A 23,552-nucleotide genomic window follows, 5' to 3' on the forward strand; every position below is an offset into this window, starting at 1 on the left:
GATAGTTCTAAAGCCCCAGTGCACAGTAGGCTCCTGTAACGTTAAACAGGTCTTATGTACTTCAGAACAGCTAGAATACTTTTTTTTTTTTTTTTTTTTTTTTTTTTTTTTTTTTTTTTTTTTTTTTTTTTTTTTTTTTTTTTTTTAAGAAAACGGTTTCTCTATGTAGCCCTGGCTGTCCTACAGCTTGCTTTGTAAACCAAGTTGGCCTTGCTTGAACTCAGAGATCTCCCTGCCTCTGTTTCTCACATGCTGGGATTAAAGGTGTGCTCCACCATGCCTGCTTCAGAAGAATATTCTCATCACAAAGAAATAATAATCCATATCATGGGGGAGGGTGGTAGATACATTAATTGTCAACAACTGACGACAATATGCATTTGTATCAGAGCACAGAATTATTAAATTTATCCGACCTATTGGACTGAGAGTGACTGAAGCTGATTATGGGCTCAGAGAATATGTATGTGATTCTTTCACAGACAAACTAGCAAGTTAACAAACCAGTGGAAGCATAAAGATCAGTCCCTAACTCCCTGATGTACTGTGATCTGAGCAGATGGTCTCCTCTGTCACCATCTCATTGCATCTAGAAGGTCCCTACAGCTGTTACTGTGGGTCTCTTCTGCACAGTTCTTCTACATGGCATAGGAATCTTTGGAGGTTATGATTTGGTTCTAAAGGGCAAGGCTGGGAGAAAAAGGATCAGCAGAATGTTTTATTGGACATGTTAAATGTTAAAATGCACAGAGACACAAGTCAGTGTCTTAGCCCGTAGACTGCTGTTTGGATAAATGCCATCTGTTCCTAATAGCCGATGACACATATGAAGCCTTTCTTCCCAACATAGGATGCGTGGCCAAAATGGACCTGTTGTGAGTGTCCAAGAGTAAAGAGCAAAGGAAGACAAGTCAGAAATCTCCATGCTCACTAACCTTCAAGTGAGATGACAGTATATATCGAGAACCACCTCAGAGCAAAGTCGCTCCTGATGACCACAGGTGACTGCACACTATAGAATGTTAGCAAATTCTATGAGAATAGTTTCTTATTTAAATAGGAAATTGTTTTTGCTCCGTTGTGAGAAAGATGCTACCCGTAAAAAACAAAACACAACAAAACAAAGCAAAACAAGAAATCCCTAATCTGCTGGTACTTACTGAGAAAAGAGAAGGCCATGGGATGGAGAAGGTAGAGGAGGACATGAACAAAGAACCTCAGTGTAAATTACAGATTCCTTTTAGAAAGAACAGATCAATGAGAGAGAGAGACAGAGACACAGAGACACAGAGAGAGACAGAGACAGACGTTGAATTGTAATGCCAGCACATATTGGATAGATTTACTCAGAATCCACTGTAACGGTTTTCTTGAAGCTGTTTATAGTTCCATAATGTTTAGTTTATGCTGAGTGAATGATTGAGAGTAAATCCAACAGCTGGCTTGTGCGAAAATCTGGCATGGTACACATGATACACTGTAGGAAGCTGCGGTTAGCTGTGATACATTCCGCCATTGCAAGATGGTGCTGACATCCCATGTCTCCACAAGTAAACAACTGACTGAGCAGGTGCAAAAGGCAAAAAGCGCGCCAAAGTCACTGCCCAACCCGGGGCGTATTATGGGTAATGAGTGAACAGCCAATCAGAAGTGAACACGTCACTCTAGGGTATATATAAGCAGTGCCTTTTCCGGTCTTTCTGTCTTTCCGCTTCTGCTTATACAAGAAGTAAAGCCTCGCTGTGGTAACCACCCGAACACTGCCTTTCGCGGGCGAAGGGGACACAGAGGGGCTCGGAACAATACACATCTCTCCCTCATCTGGACTGACTCACAGAGCATGGTGCCTTCCCATGCACACAGCTGTAGGTAGATGTCACCTGCATTTAGGATGGGTGAGGTGGTACAGTAGTCTCTGGTTTTCACTCGCTGTTCCTATTCTGCGAAGTCTCCCATACAGACCCTCCTGTTAAAACTCCCAGGGTCAACTCAGAGCCTCAATGGGACAACAGGAGACACCCTCCTAGGCAACACTCATCTCCTACCAGTCTTGTTGGATTCTAGTGAAGACTCCAAAGACTCCAAATACTGCCAGAGTATAGGTATTTCCTGAGGTAGGTAGAGATCACTGCTAAGCAGCAAGAGATAGAAAAACTCAGGATCTTAAAAACATCAGGGCCAACAAATACCAGACTAGGTCACAGGCCAGAACATCGTGTATCACAGCTCCTTATGACCATGCTAAACCTAGCAGGGTTTGAGATGAGTACACGATGCCAAAGACGAAGTCAACTGCTACCAAGCGAAAACCTCATGCCACGAAATGTCCCCAGTGACCTTTCAGTACCAGTTCAGACACCCCACAACCTGCCTAGCAGAGTCTCAGCATTTGTGCCAAGTTGACCAACAGTCACTAATGATGGAAGTCAGACGTCTGAGTAATGAACTACCAGCTTCTGCTAGGTGGCTTGAGATACGGCCTCTGGTCTGTGGGTTATAATCACGATAAATTACTTATCAGAAACAGAGAGCCTGCTTTTGCTCTTACAGCCATGGCTACCTAATTTCTAATGATTAAATTCTAATGTTAAAATGGGATAAAAGGCCTGGCATCCTTGTCTCTGTATTGTGTCTGTTCTTTTGTTGCTATAACCTTTGAGTCCACCCCCACTCAGGTCTGTATTCAGCCATGTTGATTCTTTGGGAAATGTTTTGTCCAAAGCCATAACAAAGGGTGAATCTTTTCTACCAATCTCTGGAGTGGATGGATATGTTTTCTCTGTCCTGCCCTTCTGTTCTCTTGTTAGCTCAAGCACCCACAACCCCTCATTTCTATCCTAATGGCAAACCAAACCACGAGGCCAAGATGCCAGCAGCAGGGTGGACTTACAGTTCTGAAAATCCTAACATTCTTACGACTACTCACAAGCATGGGGAATATAAATGCCGGATGCTGTGTCAATGGCAGGAATAATGCAGCTTTAAGTCTCTTCCTGGTAGTTTGCAAATCCCGGGGGCAGAACAATTGCACATAAAAAGGAAAATACTCACTGAAACCCCACACCATAACCAAGTGATGCTCACCAAGCCTTAGCCCACTCTAAAAACATTAACAGAAGTCTGACACTTTCTTTGTTTAAGCAAACTGCCCAGTCATCTCTGGACCAACTAGCTGAAGTCAGCCAGTACGAGTTGAAGTCCTGACACTTATCCTTGCCTGTTCTGTTAAAGTCTGTGGTTCAATCACATTTTCACTGGTCACTTGCCACAAGATCCCAGGGTCTGGTTTCCTTCCCTGTCCAATGGTTGGTCTTATAAAATTACTCACTATCTACCTGGAATTAACTGGGAAGCTTGGATTTTATTCATCAACTTTATTGTCTGAACTCTGGAGAGTCTCCAGAGAGAGAGGGAGTCAGCAAGGTCACTGTGTCTGCAGATCTGAGAAGAACCGCTGAGGAGAATGTCTGCTAGTGACAAAAGCTACAAACTGTTCTTCAGAGGTGAGCAAGTCAGTCAGAATCTGCTTGCTACTTTTTATCAGCAAACTGGGCCAGTCGGAGTCTGCTTGCTACTTTGTGTCAGCAAACCTGAGAACCTCTCTGAATTATTTGAATTTAAGGAATGAATGGTGGGCAGGTGCTGTGATTGTTAGAAAGAAATGGGTCCAACACCAGAGAAAGGTTGTTTTGGGGCGAGGGATGGCAGACACCAGCAGACACACACTGATAAGCTGTAAAGGAGCAGACCTTCAAAACCACACATGTAAAGCATGACATTATACATATAGAATCTGCAGTGACTGCCTTTATTTTATTCATGGGTATTGTCGGATGCTGCTCTTGGGGAATTTCCTATCTAGTAAGGTATGTGTAATCCACTATCTTCTGTCTAGACATGAATGGCAAGGGTCACAGTGCTGCTAGAAGCATTTTTTCAATTTGGCATGGCTAAAAATTCTAGTTTATGCTAGAAGCATTTTTTCAATTTGGCATGGCTAAATTTTTTTTTGTTTATTATTTATCAATCATTTATTGATACCATAATCTGGTATAAGTGTTTCTGATTCATCTATTATTACTTATCTTGACCCTTAAGTTTGATGGTGTCTTCAAAGAATTACTTTATTGGAGTCAGGCTGAATTTAATCATAAAGTTAAACCCAGTTAAGAGAGAGGGGTTTTCTTCTTGGTGCTCAGTTGTTTTATAGTTGTGTATAATTCAAGGCTGTATCGCTGTGCAGATTCTGTACCATGGAAGCTAGTTAAGCTTTCCCAGGACTCTGCACCTAGAATCTGACCATAAAAATACACCTCCTCTGGAAAAAAATCATTGTTTAGAGTGAAAAAACTGTTTATATATGGCAGGGTTTAAACTAACAAAATCAATCTGCTTTTTGTTGTAATAAAATGCCTAAGTGTCTAGTCAATATTACTGGCCTATCTATCCCCTGCCCCTTTATCATTTATTTATTTATTTTTTTAAAAAATTTTAACAGGATATTTTTAAGTCTCCTGGAAGAGTCATGCCCACCTTGGCATAAAGGAATAAATTTGACTCCAAGAAACAGGTGTTTTTAATCCTATCCCAGAGCTTGCTTATTGAGAATCTAAGTAGGGTGAGATCGACCAGAGGATGCTGGGCTGTCTCTCCCTGACCATAGCAATAGCTGTTTCTGTGGATTCTCACATGATGGTGGAGGGAAGGGCACGCAGGCATGGCAGGAGGGATGGGTAGAGCTAGGTATGGAACCTGTCTTTCTGTGTGGGACATAGGTGGCATTTGTTACTGTTAACCATGTGACTACATCAAGGACACCCAATTCCTTGACAGCTGTGCGCAGCTGCAGCTAGGCTGGAGCTCCCAAGCTCACTCACCGGTGCTGCTCTGGATGGTCCTCACGGTGGTGGTTGTGCGTGGAGGGGAGGACGACCTCAGTGACACGCACTCGTCATCCTGGGAGCAGCCCTTCTCGATGGCCCGCACGTAGCTATGGCTCCGCATACGGAAGCAGCCAGGCATGGGCAGGTCAAGAGCTTCCACTGCCTGTGACTCCAGCTCACTGAACACAGACTCACACACGGATTCGAACTGTCCGTTCACCTCCATCTCGCTCACCTGAAGCAAAACACAGGCTGGTAAATACTTGGCCCGTAGTTTCCCACCAACATCTCCCACCCAGCATCTGGAAACTTCATTTCCCAGAAGAGCAGCACCGTTTATGTATCACTCAAATGCGTATCTGTCTTAGTCAGGGTTTCTATTCTTGCACAAAACATCATGACCAAGAAGCAAGTTGGGGAGGAAAGGGTTTATTCAGCTTACACTTCCACATTGCTGTCCATCACCAAAGGAAGTCAGGACTGGAATTCAACCAGGTCAGGAGGCAGGAGCTGATGCAGAGGCCATGGAGGGATGTTACTTACTGGCTTGCTTTCTCTGGCTTGTTCAGCTTGCTTTCTTATAGAACTCAAGACTACCAGCCCAGGGATGGCCCCGCCCACAATTGGCTAGGCCCTCCCCCCTTGATCACTAATTGAGAAAATGCCTTACAGCTGGAGCTCATGGAGGCATTTCCTCAAGGGAGGTTCCTTTCTCTATGATAACTCTAGTTTGTGTCAAGTTGACACACAAAACCAGCTAGTACAGTATCATTTCCTTTATGTCACAGATGACAAGTGAATGGTATCTAGCTGATAAAAAGATGACATTTTTAAGGAAGAGAGCTTTGGGGCTGGGAAGGTATCTCAGTATGTAAGAACTCTTGCTTTGCAGGCTAGGGGATCTGAGTTGATATTTAAAAAGCGGTTACATGTGCTTGTAGCAGAAGCATTGGGCAACTCGGGCAGCAGAGACAGGCAAATCCTGATAGCTCATTGGCTAGCTAGTCTAGCCAACCAGGGAGCACCAGTTTCAGCGAGAGCACGCACGTGCTTCTGCTTCAAACAACAACAACAACAACAACAACAACAACAACAACAACAACAACAACAACAACACCCTGAACCGAACCGAACTGAACCGAACCAAACCGGAAAGAAATAGAAGTCTCCTATCCTTTGGTCTGGAAAATACTACTGCATATTTGGGTGCATGTACCTTCTGCCTCCCAGAGTAGACCTTTGTTTCTAGAACAGTGAAGAAATGCATGCTGGGAAGGAAGCTTTGCTCAGTGCGTTCTTGAAAATTCTATTTCCAGTTTCCAGTTAGCTTATGTTTATTTTGCATGACTCGAGATGAAACTCACAGTCTCTTCTGGGTAAATATTTTACCCCTACGTACTGTTCTCTTTCCCTTCCTTATTGATAAATGGGAGTTTTAAGAGCAAAATTCAGTGGCTCATGGTCAGATTTCAAGCATTTCAGTGTAATTTTATTTATTTATTTATTTATTTATTTATTTAATTTATTTATTTATTTATAGCAACTGCTATTTTTGTAAACTACTTTACTATGCCTTTTGAAGTTCATCAAATAATTTCAAGGTTGACTGAAGCTGAGTGCGCAGTATGAAACATACATTTTAAATTTTATTTTGTTTTGCAAGATATATCCTGTGCTAAAATAGGCCAAACCCAGATATGTCAAAAATCTTAAAATGTACTATTAAGATTTCAAAATATTGTCAAGTTTCACTTTTCAAAAAAAAAAAAAAACCACATAAATTTATCTTTCTTTCGTATGTATGTATGTATGTATGTATGTATGTATGTATGTATTGGTTCTTTATGTAGTCCTGACTGTCCAGGAGTTCTTTACGTAGACTAGGCTGGCCTTGAACTCAAACAGATCCTCCTGCCTTTGCTTCTGGAATGTTGGTGTTAAAGATATGTACCACCAGGCCTGACCTCATCCACACACTTTTTATAAATACACTTATGAAGATATTTTTAAAAATCAAATAATTAAACAACAACAACAACAACAACAACAACAGATTTTAGCCTAGTATGATGGTGAATGCCTTAGATAGAGGCAGGTGAGTTCAAAGCTGCACACGGAGTTGTCTACCTATTCCTTTGAGGCAGGGTTTCTCTCTAAACCTAGTACTAGCATTTCTTTAGCTGCCACCAGCAAGCCCCAGCTCTCCTATATTTTCTCAGTTCAGAGCTGGCATTAGAGACACGTGCAGATTACAAGTCTTGTCACATGAGTGTTGGGATTCAAACTCTGGCCCTTACAATTGAACATCCAGCACTCCAAATTGCTAAGCCATCTTTCTAGCCTTCTGAATATGTACAGCTTAAAAAAAAACTTAATTAAGTTTTTAAAAAATTAATTAACTAATTTTGTGCATGTGCATATGCACACCTGTGGGTGCCTGTGTCATAGTTGCCTGTGGAGGTCAGAGAACAACGTGCCAGACGAGATTATCTTCTTCCACCATGAACATCAAGGTATCGAACTCAGGTTACCAAGCTTGGTGGAAAGCACCTTTACCCAATGAGCCACCTCTTTGGCTCAGTCATTGAATCAGAACCTGAGTTAAGGATCTGCAGGGGTTGGTGTATTTTATATGTGACTCAGTCAAGCCTGAAATAATTTCAAAGCAATTTACTCATGTATGTGCTCGTAGCTATAACTTTTCCTAGAGTTTTTTTTTCTTTCAATTATTGTTGTAACAAATATCACAAAGAAACAGTGAAATAGCTGTCCTTGTTCATGTTGTAGACATGAACCTTGAGTGTCTGTCTTTCCAGAGGGTTAATATACCTTCTTTCCTAGTTTAAATAAAACTTGAATCATACAACAAATATAATTCTGTAACTTGCTTTTATTTTGCTGAATCATCTAGGATAAACACACATTCTTTGTTGTCCCATTTTCTACATAGGTATAGAAACCAATGTCTAACTTAACAAATAATAATAACCAAATATCCTTGGAAATATTAAAAAAAAAAATCAAGAAAGGACATTTCCAAACCACCTTACAGCCCTCCACATGCCTTATCTTAACAACAAATCATCTCTATTTTCTACTTTATCCATTTTTAAAAAATGGATAAACATTTTTAAATTTTTAAAAAAGTTTTGTTCACCCAAGTGTGAATCCCTGGGCCCTAAAGTTTATTCATCAAAACCAATCTGATACAGAGGTTTTGAAGGGATCAAAACTCAGGTCTCCTGTATGCTAAGCAAATAGCATTATCAGAGGCATCCCCAGTCACTAATATGTCATTTGTTTAAAAAATTAAGTTACATTTATGTTTAGTGTGTATTTATGTACATGTATGTGTATACATGTTATGTGTTTGTGGGTGTGTGCCAGAGTTGCACATGCTCAGAAGACATCTTGTGGGAGTCAGTATGTAAGTTTCCAATTAGCCTATCTTTAGATTGTATTGTGTTAAGAAGGTTTTATTTTAAATATTGTTATATGAGTTTCGTAAATTGCTAAATGGTTTTTTTTTTGGGGGGGGTTGCAACTGGGACACAGTTTAAAGTGGAATTAGACCTATTTCTGCTGTTCGTTCTTTATATCTGTGTGAAGTGGGATTCTCAGCACCAGTGGTGGCTCACTCTGAAAAACACCCGCTGTACTCTCAGCTCTGCTATCAAATTATTCAGCCAAGATCTTTAGCGTGGCAATTCACTTTCATCTTTAATAAATGGTACAATTAGATGTATACTAAAGAATTGGTTTAAAGCAAATCTATGTTTTATCGTCAGTAAGTGTGTACACCTGTTTTATATACTCAGCTGCCTGGAGTTGCATGAAAAACAATTTCAATCATAAAGGGCTCACATGTTCAAAAAGTTTAAGGAGTCTACTTGAGTGTAATTACTTGGTTTATAAAATTTCATTTGGATCCTTTTTTGGAGCCTTTGGTGAATAATGTCAGATTTTAAATAGGAGCAGAGTATAATGTTAAGTTGTGCTTAAGTTCACGGCTATTCTTCTATTTGTATATATTAATATGTGTAATACTATGTGAGAGAATAACTCTCAAAGCAACTCACAAAAGCAACTTTATTTTGAGAAGTCATTTTTTATGGTTCAGTGACTTTGAAGAAGAAACCGTTCTCTGAATAATGACAACGTTGCAACCGTAACAGGAAGTTTGAAATTGTCCTTAAAGATAATGTGTTATTTGAAAGTTGAATATGGTGTTGGAAGAATGATGTGTCATTAGGACTCCATTAAGGATGGTTATTCTTTCTGTTTTTTACTTAAGGTCAAATGACTACCCTGTGAAATTGCAGTGCTTGACCCAAAGACAGCATTAGTCTTTTTCATGCCTGATATCTTAGTAAGCTGTAAATGGGAAGTAATGTGCCAAGGACGGTCATATCCACAGCATAGAGAGACCTGAAGTGGCCAGCTGAGCAGCTCAGTGTCCTGCTGGGGGGCACGACATGTTCTCCTGTTCTGAACACATTAAGGTTATAAAGTTATAAATGTGTATACATTTTTTCACAATTTTATTTTATATTTTGAGATACGGTTTTATCATCTAACCCCAACTAGCCTGGAACTCATCATGTAGACCAGGCTGGCCTCAAACTCATAGAGATCTCTCTGCCTCTGCCTCCTGACTGTGGGATTAAATACATGTGTTACCATACAGAAGTTTACAAAAAGTTTAAACTCACAGATGCATTCTGTGTGCAAGTCCTGCCTCGATGATTTGCTCAAACTGTAACACTTTGATGATTATGGTTTTGCCAGTGATGTCTTCCCTAGGCATGGCCCCCTCAAGCAACATTGCAGAAAAAGCCTCTATCAAAACCATCCTAAAACTGGCTGGTTGTGAATTTCTAAGGATTCCCTCCTTGTGCCTGACCCATCTGCAAAGGGCTCCTCCTCTCCTAAACCATCAAGACCAGGGGCTTGCTGGGGATGAACACGTGGCCAACCGGAAGCATCTGGCTGAATTTTTGCAGATTCCATCAGTGGTCTATGCGCCGTGACCACCTCTGCACCCTTGCCCTCCGCGTTCTCCCTGATAACAGCACGTGGCCATGGAGGCTCTGACGGGCGCTCACCTGGCTTATGGTGCTCATGGCTCGCATGTAGCTCTCGTTTCTGGAGCGGAACTTTGGTGATGTGAGCAAGCCTGCAGGGTCCAGGCTGTCCAGGCTTCTGTTGATGGAGACTTCACTTACTGCCCTCAGGTAGCTGTGACTCCGGATCTGGAGTTTGGGGGAGTGTTCGTTGGAGATCCTGCAAGAGAACAATGGAAACGTTCAGGTGAATGTTCATCGGAGACCCCGGAAGGGACACACTCAATGAGGACAGCGATAAGCTGTGGCTGTCCTTTGTGCAGGGCTCTGAACATCAGGACAAACACTACTAATTTCTATGATTGTTAAAGTTCAATATGGTGGCGCAGGAGGAAAAAACATCTTCTTTTAGTTTCTATTCTTGTTTCCTTTAAAATTAAAATTTGCATTAATTGATACATAATAATTTTTTTTGTAACACATAGGGCTCATGGTGTGATATTTTAGTGTATATATTTAATATATGATTATATAAAAATAACCGACATAACCATAACCTCAAACATTTATCATTTCTTTGTGCTGAGAACATGTAAAATCCTTTCTCCTAGCTACTTTAAATGTACACTTTATGGTTTTCAAACATAAGCACCTGACTATTCCACAGGACATTAGAAGCTATTTTTCCTATTTAAGCAGACCTATGTGTGCCTTAGCCATCCTGTTTTTATTTCCTACCCACTTCCCCACCCCTCTGGTGTTATATTCACGACTTCTATGAAGTCAACTTTCTAGGCATCAATACACAAGCGAGAACAGGTTCCACACAGCCACAAATGACACTCTTTAGTTCCTTATAATAGCTGACTAATATTCCATTGTGTATATGCACCGTGTGTTTTCTTTGTTTATTCTTCAGTTTGTGAATTGACATCTAGGTGGATTCTAGGTGTTTGCTATTTTGAATGAAGCCACAATGAATATTAGAAGGTTGATGTCTTTCTCAACGTAATAATGTTATTTTCTTTGCATAATACATAACCAGTGGTACAGCTACTAATTATCTGCTAGCTTTTATCTCTACTCTGATGAGCGGCTACCATATTGTTTTCTGTGATGGTTGTGGTGATGATTTTAAGTTTTCATTAACAGGGCGTGAGACTTTCCCTTTTATTCACAAAAGGAAATCTTTTTTCCCCCATTAAGACAGGGTATTATGAAGCCTAGGCTAGCCCCTAGATTGTAATGTAGCTGAGGCTGGTATTTGACTCATGATTCTCTACTCTCCATTTCCCAAATGATAGAATTTCAGATATGTGTTATTACACACATCTTAGAAGGAAATCTTGTGTCAGGAAATTATTAAGATTGATGACATTAAAGAACAATCAAAGTCTCCTTTTAATGCTCAGACATCCTGAGAAGGAAAAAAAAAAATAACAGTGGCTGATCTATTTCAGAATTCTGTGTTTGTGACATATCAGATTTGCCTTTGTAAGCATTTGTTTTCTTTTTTTGTCTTTGCACATTAGTAACAGCAAGTAGATCTGTATCTACACCTGTCTACACATTCATTCACATCCATTGACTTTCTTTCACTCACTAAATCAGTTATCTATCTAACCTTTAATTCTCTTACATAATCGAGATTGAACTTAGGGGAAAGAACACTGAAATCCTAGCCACTGAAAATGCACAGATCTCCGAATCTGATCTATAAAGACAACTCTTCCTATACTTTGTACCTATAGATTTGCCCTAAGTGCACAACAGGAGCTTAGAAATTATGAAATTCTCAATGGAAAAGTCAAGCCAGGGATGTGGAGATGGCTCACTTAGTCAAGTATCTGCCAAACAAGCATGGGCCCTTGAGTTTGGATCCCTAGAACCCACATAGAAATCTAGGCCTGATTCACAGAGCCAAATCGCTGCAAAGGCTACTGTGAGAGTTACTAATAGACTCACCCAGCAGTGGGCCTTGGATGCTGCGATGCTGACTTGCCAGATACGATGTGCCTACTGGTAAAATAGTGTCACTGTTATGGGGACAACCAACCACTTTGTGATTGGCTTTGAGGCCCACTTCACAAGAAGAAATCATGCTTGGCTAATAGTTCATGTATGGTGGGGACAGGCATAGACCCTGAGGGCAGGAAACCATATATGTGTTGTTTTACTAGTGAACATGTTGTCAAACTGCCTTCTAAATAGTTTTGTTTATACCCAGAAAGCAATGCTACTCTCAGCCTTGGCCAGAGACAGTTGTTTGTGTAGTGGGTAGCTCTCAATGCAGAGACTCTTGGCTTGTCAAAGTGCTTCGAATAAGAGACTAAAGAATTCTCAGCCCTAAGTGGGACATTTATACCATACTCTCCAAGATTCAGTGAACATTATGGAAGCAGGGACAGGAAGAATGTCAAGCCCAGAGGATGGGAAGGAATGCTATGTAATACTGAGTGCTGGATACTACATGGCAGGTGCTCTCGTGAACTCACAGTGGTGATTTCCTGCACACATCTGAAGAAAAATCAAGTCAGTGAACATTCTAGTACAGATGAGGGAGAGGCCCTGAGGCACTACCCCTGTTTGGGGAGCTACTGGCTGCGGGTGAGTTGATCGTGTTCCACTGGATGGATGGTCTCATCCACATAAGCATTCAAATCAGCGGAGATCAGCTATTTACTCGTGGCATTAAAAGAAGCTAAGTATTCATTCTTGGCAAAGCACATTACTGCTATCCATGCAGATTAAAGATATTAGAAGCATCTTAAGTAACATCTGGAAAAAAAATCAGATCTAGTCAACTCTGAGAAAAGGCTAAGTAGAGCTCATCGAATGAAAATAAATATGAAGGTTCACAGGAAAATAGGGTTCATATGCTACCTGGCACATGACAAAGTATGCAGTCTCACTAGAAACCAGGAAAATGCTGACTAAAAAAAATGATGCATGTTTACACAGTACATCCCCGAACACCCGTGGGAGGTGAGAACATTCCAAATATCCTTTAGAAGGCAAAGTATAAGATCACACCTATTCATAAAGCTTACATGAAGCTGCTTATTAACAATAGCTGAGAAATATATTCCGGATAAAATTGAAACCCCAGGATTAGCAGCTGTTTTTTTTTTTTTTTTTCTTTCTATCACTTGTGCAGACAAAGAAAATGAAAACAGATGTAGGATAATGTGTCTAAAGGAAACGCTGTATTTTATTACAACAAGAAAGAAACAGACGGTTCTAGAAACCTGTCCTCTGGGTTTTCTGGGAGTCCCAAGCATGAAGACGCCTCCGCAGGACAAGTGGGTATTTTCTACGTGCTATGTGCTAGTCTGGTGATTTATACGAGATCACTTTACAAAGGCCATGCCAGGAAATTCTACCAAACCAGCAAGCTTTAACTCATTTTCTCAAGGACCTTTTTGCCAAGATGGTTTTAAGCATCTATTAGCTAAGGTTCACCTCTGCTTAGGACATGATCGCATCATTGACGGATGTGTTTCTTTGGCTGTCTTGCAAAATGCCCCAGGGTAATGACACTTCCCAACATAGATGACGCCATTGTGTATAGTCATCAGGGAACAGTGGGGATGAGCCCTCATAAACAGAATATATTCAAAAGAAACAAAGTCCTGTTTTTGAAAAGTAAGCCCCTGCTGGCTCAGATGGAAAAATGAGGCATTGTTGTGACAATCACCCTGGCCACTTGTTGTAAAATAACGCATCATTCCAAAATTTTAAAGTGGGGAAAAAATCATCAAGAAGGAAACGAATAGCTCTGTTTTGGTGAGTCATTTCCGGTAAAAACAACGCATACCTTAGCAACCCACTACAAGAGAGGAAATTAACTTTATCTTATCCAGAAGGTAGAGGCTGCAGCTATTCACACAGAGAGGATAGGACACGCTGGACCTGCACTTCCTGGTGCAGAAGAGACATTAATTACTTTTCAGTGTTGGCCTCTTGAAATGAGAACAGTCTTTTCCCACTGTCCTTCCCTGGTCACCTCTGAGACTTATCCTTTTGAAGTCCATCAAAACTGAAGTGGGGTTTTGGTATTGCTGGGCCAGAGAACTCCATTCACTATCGCAGACACTTAAGAGACAACCCTTAAGGAAGCTCTGGGGTTGATCTTGATGCTGTGATTGCAAAGAAGATTCTAAAAGACTCAGACCAGGAAGTTTCAAACCAATGCTTCAACTTTGTAATACAAAAATAAAAATGACTTCAGGTGATTGCTGGTGGTGGTGCTGCTTCTGCTGCTTCTTTCTCTCTCCTCCTCCTCCTCCTCCTCCTCCCTCCTCCTCCTCCTCCTCCTCCTCCTCCTCCTCCTCCTCCTCTCTTCTTCTTCTTCTTCTTCTTCTTCTTCTTCTTCTTCTTCTTCTTCTTCTTCTTCTTCTTCTTCTTCTTCTTCTTCTTCTTCTTCTTCTTCTTCTTCTTCTTTCTCCTCCTCCTTCCTTCTCCTCCTCCTCCTTCTCTTTCTCCTTCTCCTCCTCCTCCTTCTTCTTCCTTCTGCTCCTCCTCCCCCCTTCTCTTTCTTCCTCTTCTTTTTCTTCTTCTTCTCCTCCTCTTCCCTTTTCTTTTTTCCTCTTCCTCTTTTTCTTTCCCCCCTCCTCCTTTTTTTTTTTTTTTTTTTTTTTTTTTTTTTTTTTTTTTTTTTTTTTGCAAAGAATTGATTTCAGATGACTTCATCTAATGCAAGAGTCTTGGGATTCTTCAAGGCTGGCTTTGAACTTGAAAGCCTTCTGTCTCAGCTTCCCTCATGCTGGTTATTATTTATGGGCAGGTACCACCAAGCACAACTTGTTGAAAGCAATTTAAATAGAACCTTTAATTTCTGACTTCTCCACTGTTTTGAATAAGAATGGCCTCCATAGGCTCACACAGTTGAATGAGGAATTTCATTCCTTTCCCTTCTATTTCTCAGGAATTCTTGTATAGACACTCATTAGTGTTCCTCAGACTTACCCTTAAGTGCTCTTTTTCCTATGACATTGCAATTGTCTATCTTCCTTTTAAAACTTTATCACCACACCACCACAACTGTCTATTTTCTCTTTTTATTCTACCCTTTTTCATTGGACAACTTAATCTGACTCTATTTTTGATTCTACACTAACCCCCTCTTCATCTTTATGCAGTGTACAGCTCCCTCTGAGACCCGGGCATCAACCTCTCCAGTAGCTACGGTGCTCTTTCCGCTGATGCTCTACCAGCACCAGGACTCATCATGACCTCCAAATGATACACATCTCTCCCCCTTAAAATGTCTTGTTCTCCTTTAGTTTACATTCCAATGAATATAGTAAAGCCTACACAATTAAGCAAATTGGAAACCCAGGAGCTTTCTCAGGCTTCTTTTAAAGGTCAAAGCCCAGTTGGTCATCACACTTCTTCAGCTTTTCTTCCTACGTACATTTACCCTTGGCATCTCTCCCCACTTCTCCCACCACATGCTCAGTGCAGCCTTCATTGTGATTTTCCTAACCAAGTCCCCCGCCACTAGCCTACACCCTCTGAGGCCTCTGTGTCTCTTGTTATTTGACACACTCCAGTTTAGAACTGTCTGCAGAAGCCTCATGAAGTGGAAACTTCTGGTTTCTTTGGAGAGTCAGTTATGCCAAATGATGTTTTGTTGGGGCACACAGGTGAAAGGATGTTTTGCTATAGCAAACACATGAAAGGACTCAGGATGTCCATAAGAATATAAATATGACCCCGCAGAGACTGAGAGCTTGAGCATGGTTTTGCTTTGACCTGCCTTGCTATTCTTCACTCACAACAGACATGAATTGGTTCACCTTACACTGTGTTGCCGAGCTCTGCTTGTGGTGACACCATAGAGAGACATCAAATAACTTCTCGTGAGGTTCCTGCTGCTTCTGTGGCCTCAGGCTGGTTGGTGAGCCTTGTGGTCTCTTCTGGATTGAACCACCCTTGCTGGTTTGTGTGTGGTGTCTGCCAAGAGGACTGGACTGCAGCTGCTGATTCATGTTTGGTGTTTGCTACTGGACTGAACTGCTGACATCCTGACAATGAAGATTAGACTCACCCCAAAAGAATTCTTTTTAAACAGATCTACTTCCCCTGTGTTCTAATAACTTTTCTATTACCTCTGCTGGGTGTTGAGCTAGAGGGGAGGTTGAACCCTTATCAAAGTAGATAAAGTTGGGAAAAAATTTATGCCTACAGCCTCCTTTGCTCTCCCTCAGTTGCATAAAGCCTCCCTCTGCAGATGCCTTTTCTCTTTGTCTCTTGCATCAGTTTCCCATCTTTACAGTCATTTTTATTTTCAGTTTCACATGCTCACATACTCTTCAGGTTCTTGAGATCTCAGATGGCAGAATCAGTATTGCATTCATCTTGGAAGCATGCTATATGGAACTCTTTGTTGAAACAGTCTTACTATGTAGGTCAGGTTAGCCTTTAACTTGTGACCCCCCAGTTTCCTTAGTGCCGAGAACACAGGCACCACCACAGGCAGGGGAGTTTTCATCTTAAAGTCACCAAGAGGAATAGCTAACAGTTGTTACAGATTCTGTTATGTCAGGGGCTGTATTTGGATGGTTTCATGATATGAATGATGTATAACAGATAAGGAGAATGACATAATTATTGTCACTCTGGACCACAGCTTTCTTCAGAACTTTTCTTCACTTACTAAAATCTCATAAATGTTTTTTTTTATTGCTGTAGGTTAACTGCTCAGAGAAGGCTTGTCATGGCATTTTCACACACACACACACACACACACACACACACACACACACACACACACACAGTCTTTCATTGGGCTTTATCCTGGTATTATCTGTACATCCTCTCTCCCTTCCAGCTTCCTAGTACTCCTTCTGCTTCGTGCCTAAAAAAAATTCTGTATTATCTGGAAGACAATGTATAATGCTTGATCTTGTGAGTCTGGATTATTTTGTTTATCAAGATGACCCTTACCTTCACTGATCTTATTGCAAACCACATAACTTTGTTCTTCATTCTGACCGAATGGTCCTTCATTACGTACATGCATCATATTTCTTTATCCATTCATCTGTGGGTGGGTGTCTAGGCAAACTGTTTGACTTGGCTATGCGAATAGTCACTAAGGATTTTAAAGATACTTTTTGTTTGTTTGTTTGTTTTGTTTTTCAAGACAGGGTTTCTCTGTGCAGCCCTGGCTGTCCTGGAACTCACTCTGTAGACCAGGCTGGCTTCGAACTCAGAAATCCACCTGCCTCTGCCTCCCAAGTGCTGGGATTAAAGGCGTGTGCCACCACCGCCCGGCTGATTTTAAAGATACCTTGTGATATGATTCACACTTAAAAGTCTGTGGTTCAACCGTTCTCGACATATTTAAAGAGGTGAATGAGCATAGGTGCAATATAAACATCATTATAGGACTGACTGCTACTGAGTACCAATGGCCAATGGGTATTTAGAGAAGACAGCAGGATTCCTTCATTTCAGGCTCTTGCATTGCCAGGCACCGAGAGTATTTTTAAACTTTATTCTCTTTGTGTTGCCATATTGTTTCTTTAACATTAAACTTACTTCTATTTTATAAAAATGAAATTTCAGGACAGGATTCACTCAGCCAATGCTCAGACCCTCAGAGGAGCAACTATATACAAAGGCAACTTCTAAAGAATAAGAAACACATTAAGGAGAAGACTGCTATCGGTCCGTGCTGCATCCTTGGTTGAATTTCCTCTGTAAATGTTTGATGTAGTAGATAAGTGTCAGCATTACTTGCAACACATTGGAACTGTCAAATGCTAGAGACATTTTTATTTCCCAAAGGCCCCAGGGCTCTGGTGAAAGAAAGTTAAGGGAATGTTTTTGGAGAGTCATTTAATGCTGTAGTATTTCATTTGCTCTATTAACTTTTCTCGGTAGAAAAAAAAAAGACTGATTTAGTTGGAATATTCTGACTTCTCAACTGTGGGCACTGCTGGAGAGCCAAAAGCTCAGTATATGTGAAGCCATATGCTAAACACTGGGATTAGTTGTAAGGTGAGACTCAACCAAGCTGCAGATGCAACATTTTTCACAGCAAACCATCCCATGTATAGAAATCCATAGCAAATGGAAATTGTCCTGTGCATTGAATGTGTTTATATACATCACATTTAGGTTCTTGTGATTCTCAGAATTCAAATGTTCTCCCCAGACTTTTAGATTATACAGCATAGAGCATGAAGCAATTATGTCATATGTCATAATGTAATGTCAAAAGACCTGTACATAGGGCTTTCGTTGGCTGTAGTAGAGAACAGTTGACTGCTGTCTGCTAGAACTTCATGTTTAGATTGAGGCAAGCATGCAAAAACAACTTCAAGAGAATCTTTGTTAAGCTCTTACCAGCTTTCAAGGAAGTCACATTGGAAATAGGAAAAGAAGAGACTCAACTGGTGTGTGGAAGACATCTTTGGAGAGACAGGAACTTTTCAGGGTTAGACCCTGAATGATAAGATTTCACACTGGGCAAATTGTACCAGACACAAGGAATTCCTGACCAGGGAACTATGGGGCAAAAGCTTGAGAAGTGGAAACCCAGAATGCTGGGCTGTGCAGTGAGCCTGTGTAGGTGGGAGGGCTATACGTGTTGTAACTGCCTGCTGCTCAGTCTGTGTCATCAAACTATAGGTTCCCAAAGAGGGCAGTCCCTATAAGATGATGAGAATATCCTATTGTATTCCCAGGATCAGCCCAGGCCTGGCTCATTTAAGATCTACTCAAATAATTGTTGAATACCATGAGAGGAAGAGGGTGGTGGAATTCAAAGACCCAGTCAGACACTGGGACAAGAGACCCTTGGAGGCCATGAGGTCAGGAAGTGAACCAGAGAACCAAGGAAGCCCAGCAAGGATGTGCAGGACAGACACTGAGAATGGGCAGTGACCCAGGGAGCTGTCCAGCACCCTGTCCCTGGATGGATGAAGGAAAGCATATGGTGACCCCTTCCCCACTATGAAGAACACAGGTCCAAGGGAATCTGGTTCTCTCTTTGGGAAAAAGAAGTGCCCCTTCTTAATTCTTTAAGGCATCCAGCACAGTATGAGGTTGGTTGACAGAGCAGGGGTTATGCATAGATTTATTATTTATTTATTTATTTATTTATTTAAAAAAAAATCTCGTGCAGGACTTTCCCAGCTACAGTCAGCTTTCTTTTCTTTCTTTATTTTTTCTGTTTTTTTTTTTTTGTTTTGTTTTTTGTTTTTTTGAGACAGGGTTTTTCTGTATAGCGCTGGCTGTCCTGGAACAGGCTGGCCTTGAACTCAGAGATCTGCCTGCCTCTGCCTCCTAAGTGCTGGGACTAAAGGCGTACACCACCACTGTCTGGCAACAGCCAGCTTTCAAAGGACATGGTGTATAAACATTTGGGCAAGTCACAGGATTCACTACCCATAATCAAACCACAGCTGAAGCAGAGTGAGACCTCTCCCTGTTTGGTTTTTCCCTGCTCCCCCCCTCTCTCTGTATCTGTCTCTCTTTCTCTCTGTCTTTCCCAAATCATCATATATTATCTCTAAATAACACCCAAAATTACCTTTGCTTAAGTTTGCATAGGACCAAACTGAGCACTAAATCAATGAAAGTAATCCAGTGAGCAATGCCTTGGGTGTCTTTAACACTAAGAGCTTTGTAGTGGGCAGCTCACTCTGAGAGCTTGGCTCTGAATGTTGGCAAGCCTGAGACCTTCAATTCAAGGCCTGGTTGAATCTGTAGAATTTGGGCGAGCCCCATTTCTTTTAATAACTAATAATAATATCCACCTTTTATAGCCCAGAGGGTCACAAGCATCTTTCTTTGTTTTATTATGGAGAAAATACACACAGCATAAGGTTTACTGTCTCCATGAAAGTAAAAGTGAACCTGCATAGGGCAACAGAAGCTCCTGGGAAGGAGAGGCAGGAGGAGAGGGGTGGAATAGGTTCCATGAACGTTATATACATTCATGAACATGTCCTTTGATAACGCAGACAATATGCACAATGAAAAGTTAAAAACCATAGTTGGTTTTTGGTGTACAATTTAGTGGTGCTGAGCACATTCGTATCACTGTACCACCTTCCAGAATTATCCCTCTCCAGAACACTTCTCTCTTCCACTTGACCTGCTGAATACCAGTACTCCTCATCCTCTTCCTGTAGCCCCTGGCAACCATCTTTCTACTTCCTGTCTCTGAGTCCAACCGCTCTAGGCATCTCCCGTAAGTGGAGCAAAGCAGTATTTTCTTTCTGTGACCGGCTCTTGGTCCTAGCCATGTCCTCAAAGCTCAGCCACACCAGCACACGATCCCATTTCTGTCCTCCATGGTTAAATACTATCCTGTTGAATACACCTTGCTTACCCATTCGTAAGCACTTGAGTTGCTCCCTACCTCTCGGGTGTCGTGCGGTGCTGCTATGAACACGAGCGTGCACATATCTTCTTGAGTCCCTGCTTTCAATTCTCTTGATTATATACCAGAACTACAAACCTCTCCTTAACAGAAGCACTTAGTTCTTTTCAATTTCATTTCCTATCAATTTTGCTACTGACACATTTGAGGACCAATGCAATAAAAACAAGCTATCACTTTCCCCTAAGGAGTCACTCCATAGATTATTTATTACAAGTTAAGAGTGTTAAATAATGTAGTAGTATTTCCACAAAGGATTATTGCTATGGTGAAAATAGAAAAAGGTACTTCTATTCTTAGGGACAGAACAGTCATCCCTGGATGCCTACAGAAGATTGCCTGTAGTGTCCCGCAGGCACCAGAATCTGCAGATCCTTGTAAATTCCCCCCCCCCTCTCTCTCTCACACACACACACACACACACACACACACACACACACGGAGCACCTCACCTTCAATCATGTCTAAGTTATTCCTACCACCAAGAAAAATGAAAATGCAGTATAAACAGTCGCTCTATTGTACTTTTAAGAATATAATGACAAGAAAGATTGTACTTTCCCAGCAAGTAACATTTTGAAAATATTTGTTATCCACAGCTCATTGAATCAGTGCATGAAGAACCCATGAATGATAGTGCCATAAATAAGCTGAGTTATAATTTTTTACTGCTCTAGCAATTGAAAAATAATAATGCAACTAAAATGATATAATATTATCAAATGTATATTGTCACGGTTAAGGGTCTAAACCACTAGCCTAGGAGCACATAGGGAGGGACCCATGACTCCAGCTGTATATGTGGGGGAGGATGGCCTTGTCCATATAGGTGGGAATAGGTGGGAAAGGAGATCCTTGGTCCCATGAAGGTTGGATGCCCAGTGTGGGGGAATTCAAGGGTGGGGAGGTAGGAGTGGGGAGGTAGGTGAGGGCACATCCTCATAGAAGCAGGAGGAGGGGGGATGGGATAGGGAGTTCCTGGGCATGGAGGGAATGGGGTAAGGGGATAACATCTGAAATGTAAATAAAATATCCAATAAAAAGAAAAAATATGGTATAAAAGCAAAAAAGGAGGAGGGGGATGGGATTGGGGGTTTTTAGGGAGGGGAAATGGGGAAAGGGGATGACATCTGACATGTAAATAAATAAAATATTCAAAAAAATCAATCAATCAATCAGTCAAACAAAAAACCCCCGCCAATCCCATAACCAACTAGAGACTGCCAAGAGACTGTAGATAGTCATGTTAGTTAATAGACTGGTTACAAATGAAGTCACTTCCTACCCACCAGGTAATAGGAGCCCATGTGATAATTCTTGGCAGGGCGCAGAGAAAGTTACCCAGATGCTATTTTGCATCGACTATAGAGAGGTTTTTCTTCCCTGATGTAAACATGTCAGGGTGGAGTAAACATTTTCAGACCTTGATGGGTTCCTTGTTACTTGGACAAAATACCCAACAAAAGTAACTCCTGGAAGAAGAATCTATTTCACTCATGGTTTGAGAGGACACAGTCTGTCATGGTGGACAGGCCTGATGGTAGGACTGTGAAGGGGCATCAATTCTGTCAGTCATGAAGCAGAGGGGTGAGCTCTGGGACCCCTGTCCTTGCACTTTTGTTTCTTCTGGGATCCCAGCCAATCGCAGGGTGACACCCACATTCAGAGTGGAGTTCTAGCCTCAGTTTACCCTCTCTGGAAATAGACTCACATTCTCCAAGCCCGGACGTTCATCTACTAGGCAATTATCAAACCTGTCAAGTTGACAGGACCAACTACCCCAGACATGTCAACATTAGCTAAGGTCTCTTTGGAATTTTTTTTTGATAGGTTTGGATTAATGGTGTCATGCACTAAGTTCACTTTACAAACTGGAGATGGATTCTTCAGTCATCCTTTCAATGATGATTTCCTTCTAACCCCCATTGTGGAACCTGTACTCACTCATACTATGACAAAAGGTCTTGAGAAACACCGAACATCTGTGTGGAGTTCCTCAGTTCCTTGCACAATCTCCCATGACCTTGCTGAGTGCCTGCCCTGAAAGCCACAGGTCTTATGCCAAGAACCTGCAGGTTCTTCAGGACCTTGGTGTGTCTTCTCTGAAGTTGGCCCGATTTGTTAGTCTGTTTTTAGCAGCAGGGCACCCAAAGGCACAATCATCTGTTCAGATGTGGGTTGACAGTTTCAGGATGTGGGGCAAACCATGTCTGTATGTGTGATTCTGGGATTTCCACCCTTTGTTCCTGTTAAGTTAAAATTGATGGGTAACTGACATCTTTATGCAATGTGTGTGCTGTGCCACTCACAGAAGATTTAATTTTTCCTTTATTTATGTATGCTATATGTCATGGTATCCCATGTGTGTCCAGTGGCTGCAGAAGCCACAAGAGGGCATCAGATTCCTTGGAGCTGGAGTTACAGTTGCTTGCGAACTGTCTGACGGGCATGGGTGTTGGGAACAGAACTCATGTCTTCCGGAAGAGCAGTAATTACTCTGAACCACCGAATAATGCACTATGGAAACAACTGCATATATTATTATTACTACTTTCTTGATCAACCAGTCTCAACCTGTCGGTTTCTACCCGTTTAGGGGATTGAACAGTCCTTCCACAGGGGTGACCCAAGACCATTGAGAAATGCAGATATTTACATTATGATTCATAACAGCAGCGAAATTACAGTTATGAAGTAGCGACAAAAATAATTTTAAGGTTGGGGGTCATCACAACATGAGGGACTGTATTAAAGAGTCAGAGCACTAGGAAGGCTGAGAGCCAGTGCTCTACGTGAGTAAACAGGCTGGCAAGCATGTCAGCTTGGAATTAAACATAGAGCTGACGTCACTCTTAACGTCTTTGCCAATCAACTTTTACCTTCCTGTCAGACCAGCATCTATTTTCTTACCCAGTTGCTGGTACTCCATTGACTCAGATGGGAAAAAAATCAGTGATAGAATTCTGAGTTTTCTCAGTCCATCAATAACGCTGGGACTACACATAACCCTGTGACTCATCCCTCCTTTGTCGGCTTTTGATATTTTCTCCCCTAACTTAATGTGATGCACTGTTTCAGACATGGGTCAAAATGCAGTTGCACGCTTAATAGCCTTGTCTCCACCATGCCGAAGAAGGAAGTCAAGGCATGTTTGACTTGTGAGTGAACTTAAACTGCCTGCCTCATTTCTATAATTTTGTTGAA

General features: G+C 41.5%; 1 protein-coding gene across 29 annotated transcripts in view; it reads right to left on the reverse strand.

Annotated features, from left to right (window-relative positions):
• Dlgap1 (DLG associated protein 1) overlaps window positions 1–23,552 on the reverse strand; it is a 759,724-nt gene that overhangs the window by 158,674 nt on the left and 577,498 nt on the right. For all 29 annotated transcript variants that reach the window (XM_076917637.1, XM_076917636.1, XM_076917643.1 and 26 more), the window contains 2 exons: window positions 9,989–10,166; window positions 4,878–5,118 (listed from right to left, as the gene is read on the reverse strand). In XM_076917637.1, the coding sequence (XP_076773752.1) occupies window positions 4,878–5,118; window positions 9,989–10,166 (419 nt within the window). The remainder of the gene's footprint in view (window positions 1–4,877; window positions 5,119–9,988; window positions 10,167–23,552) is intronic.

Source organism: Arvicanthis niloticus, chromosome 21 (genome assembly GCF_011762505.2).
Source record: "Arvicanthis niloticus isolate mArvNil1 chromosome 21, mArvNil1.pat.X, whole genome shotgun sequence".
NCBI classification, from domain to species: domain Eukaryota; kingdom Metazoa; phylum Chordata; class Mammalia; order Rodentia; family Muridae; genus Arvicanthis; species Arvicanthis niloticus.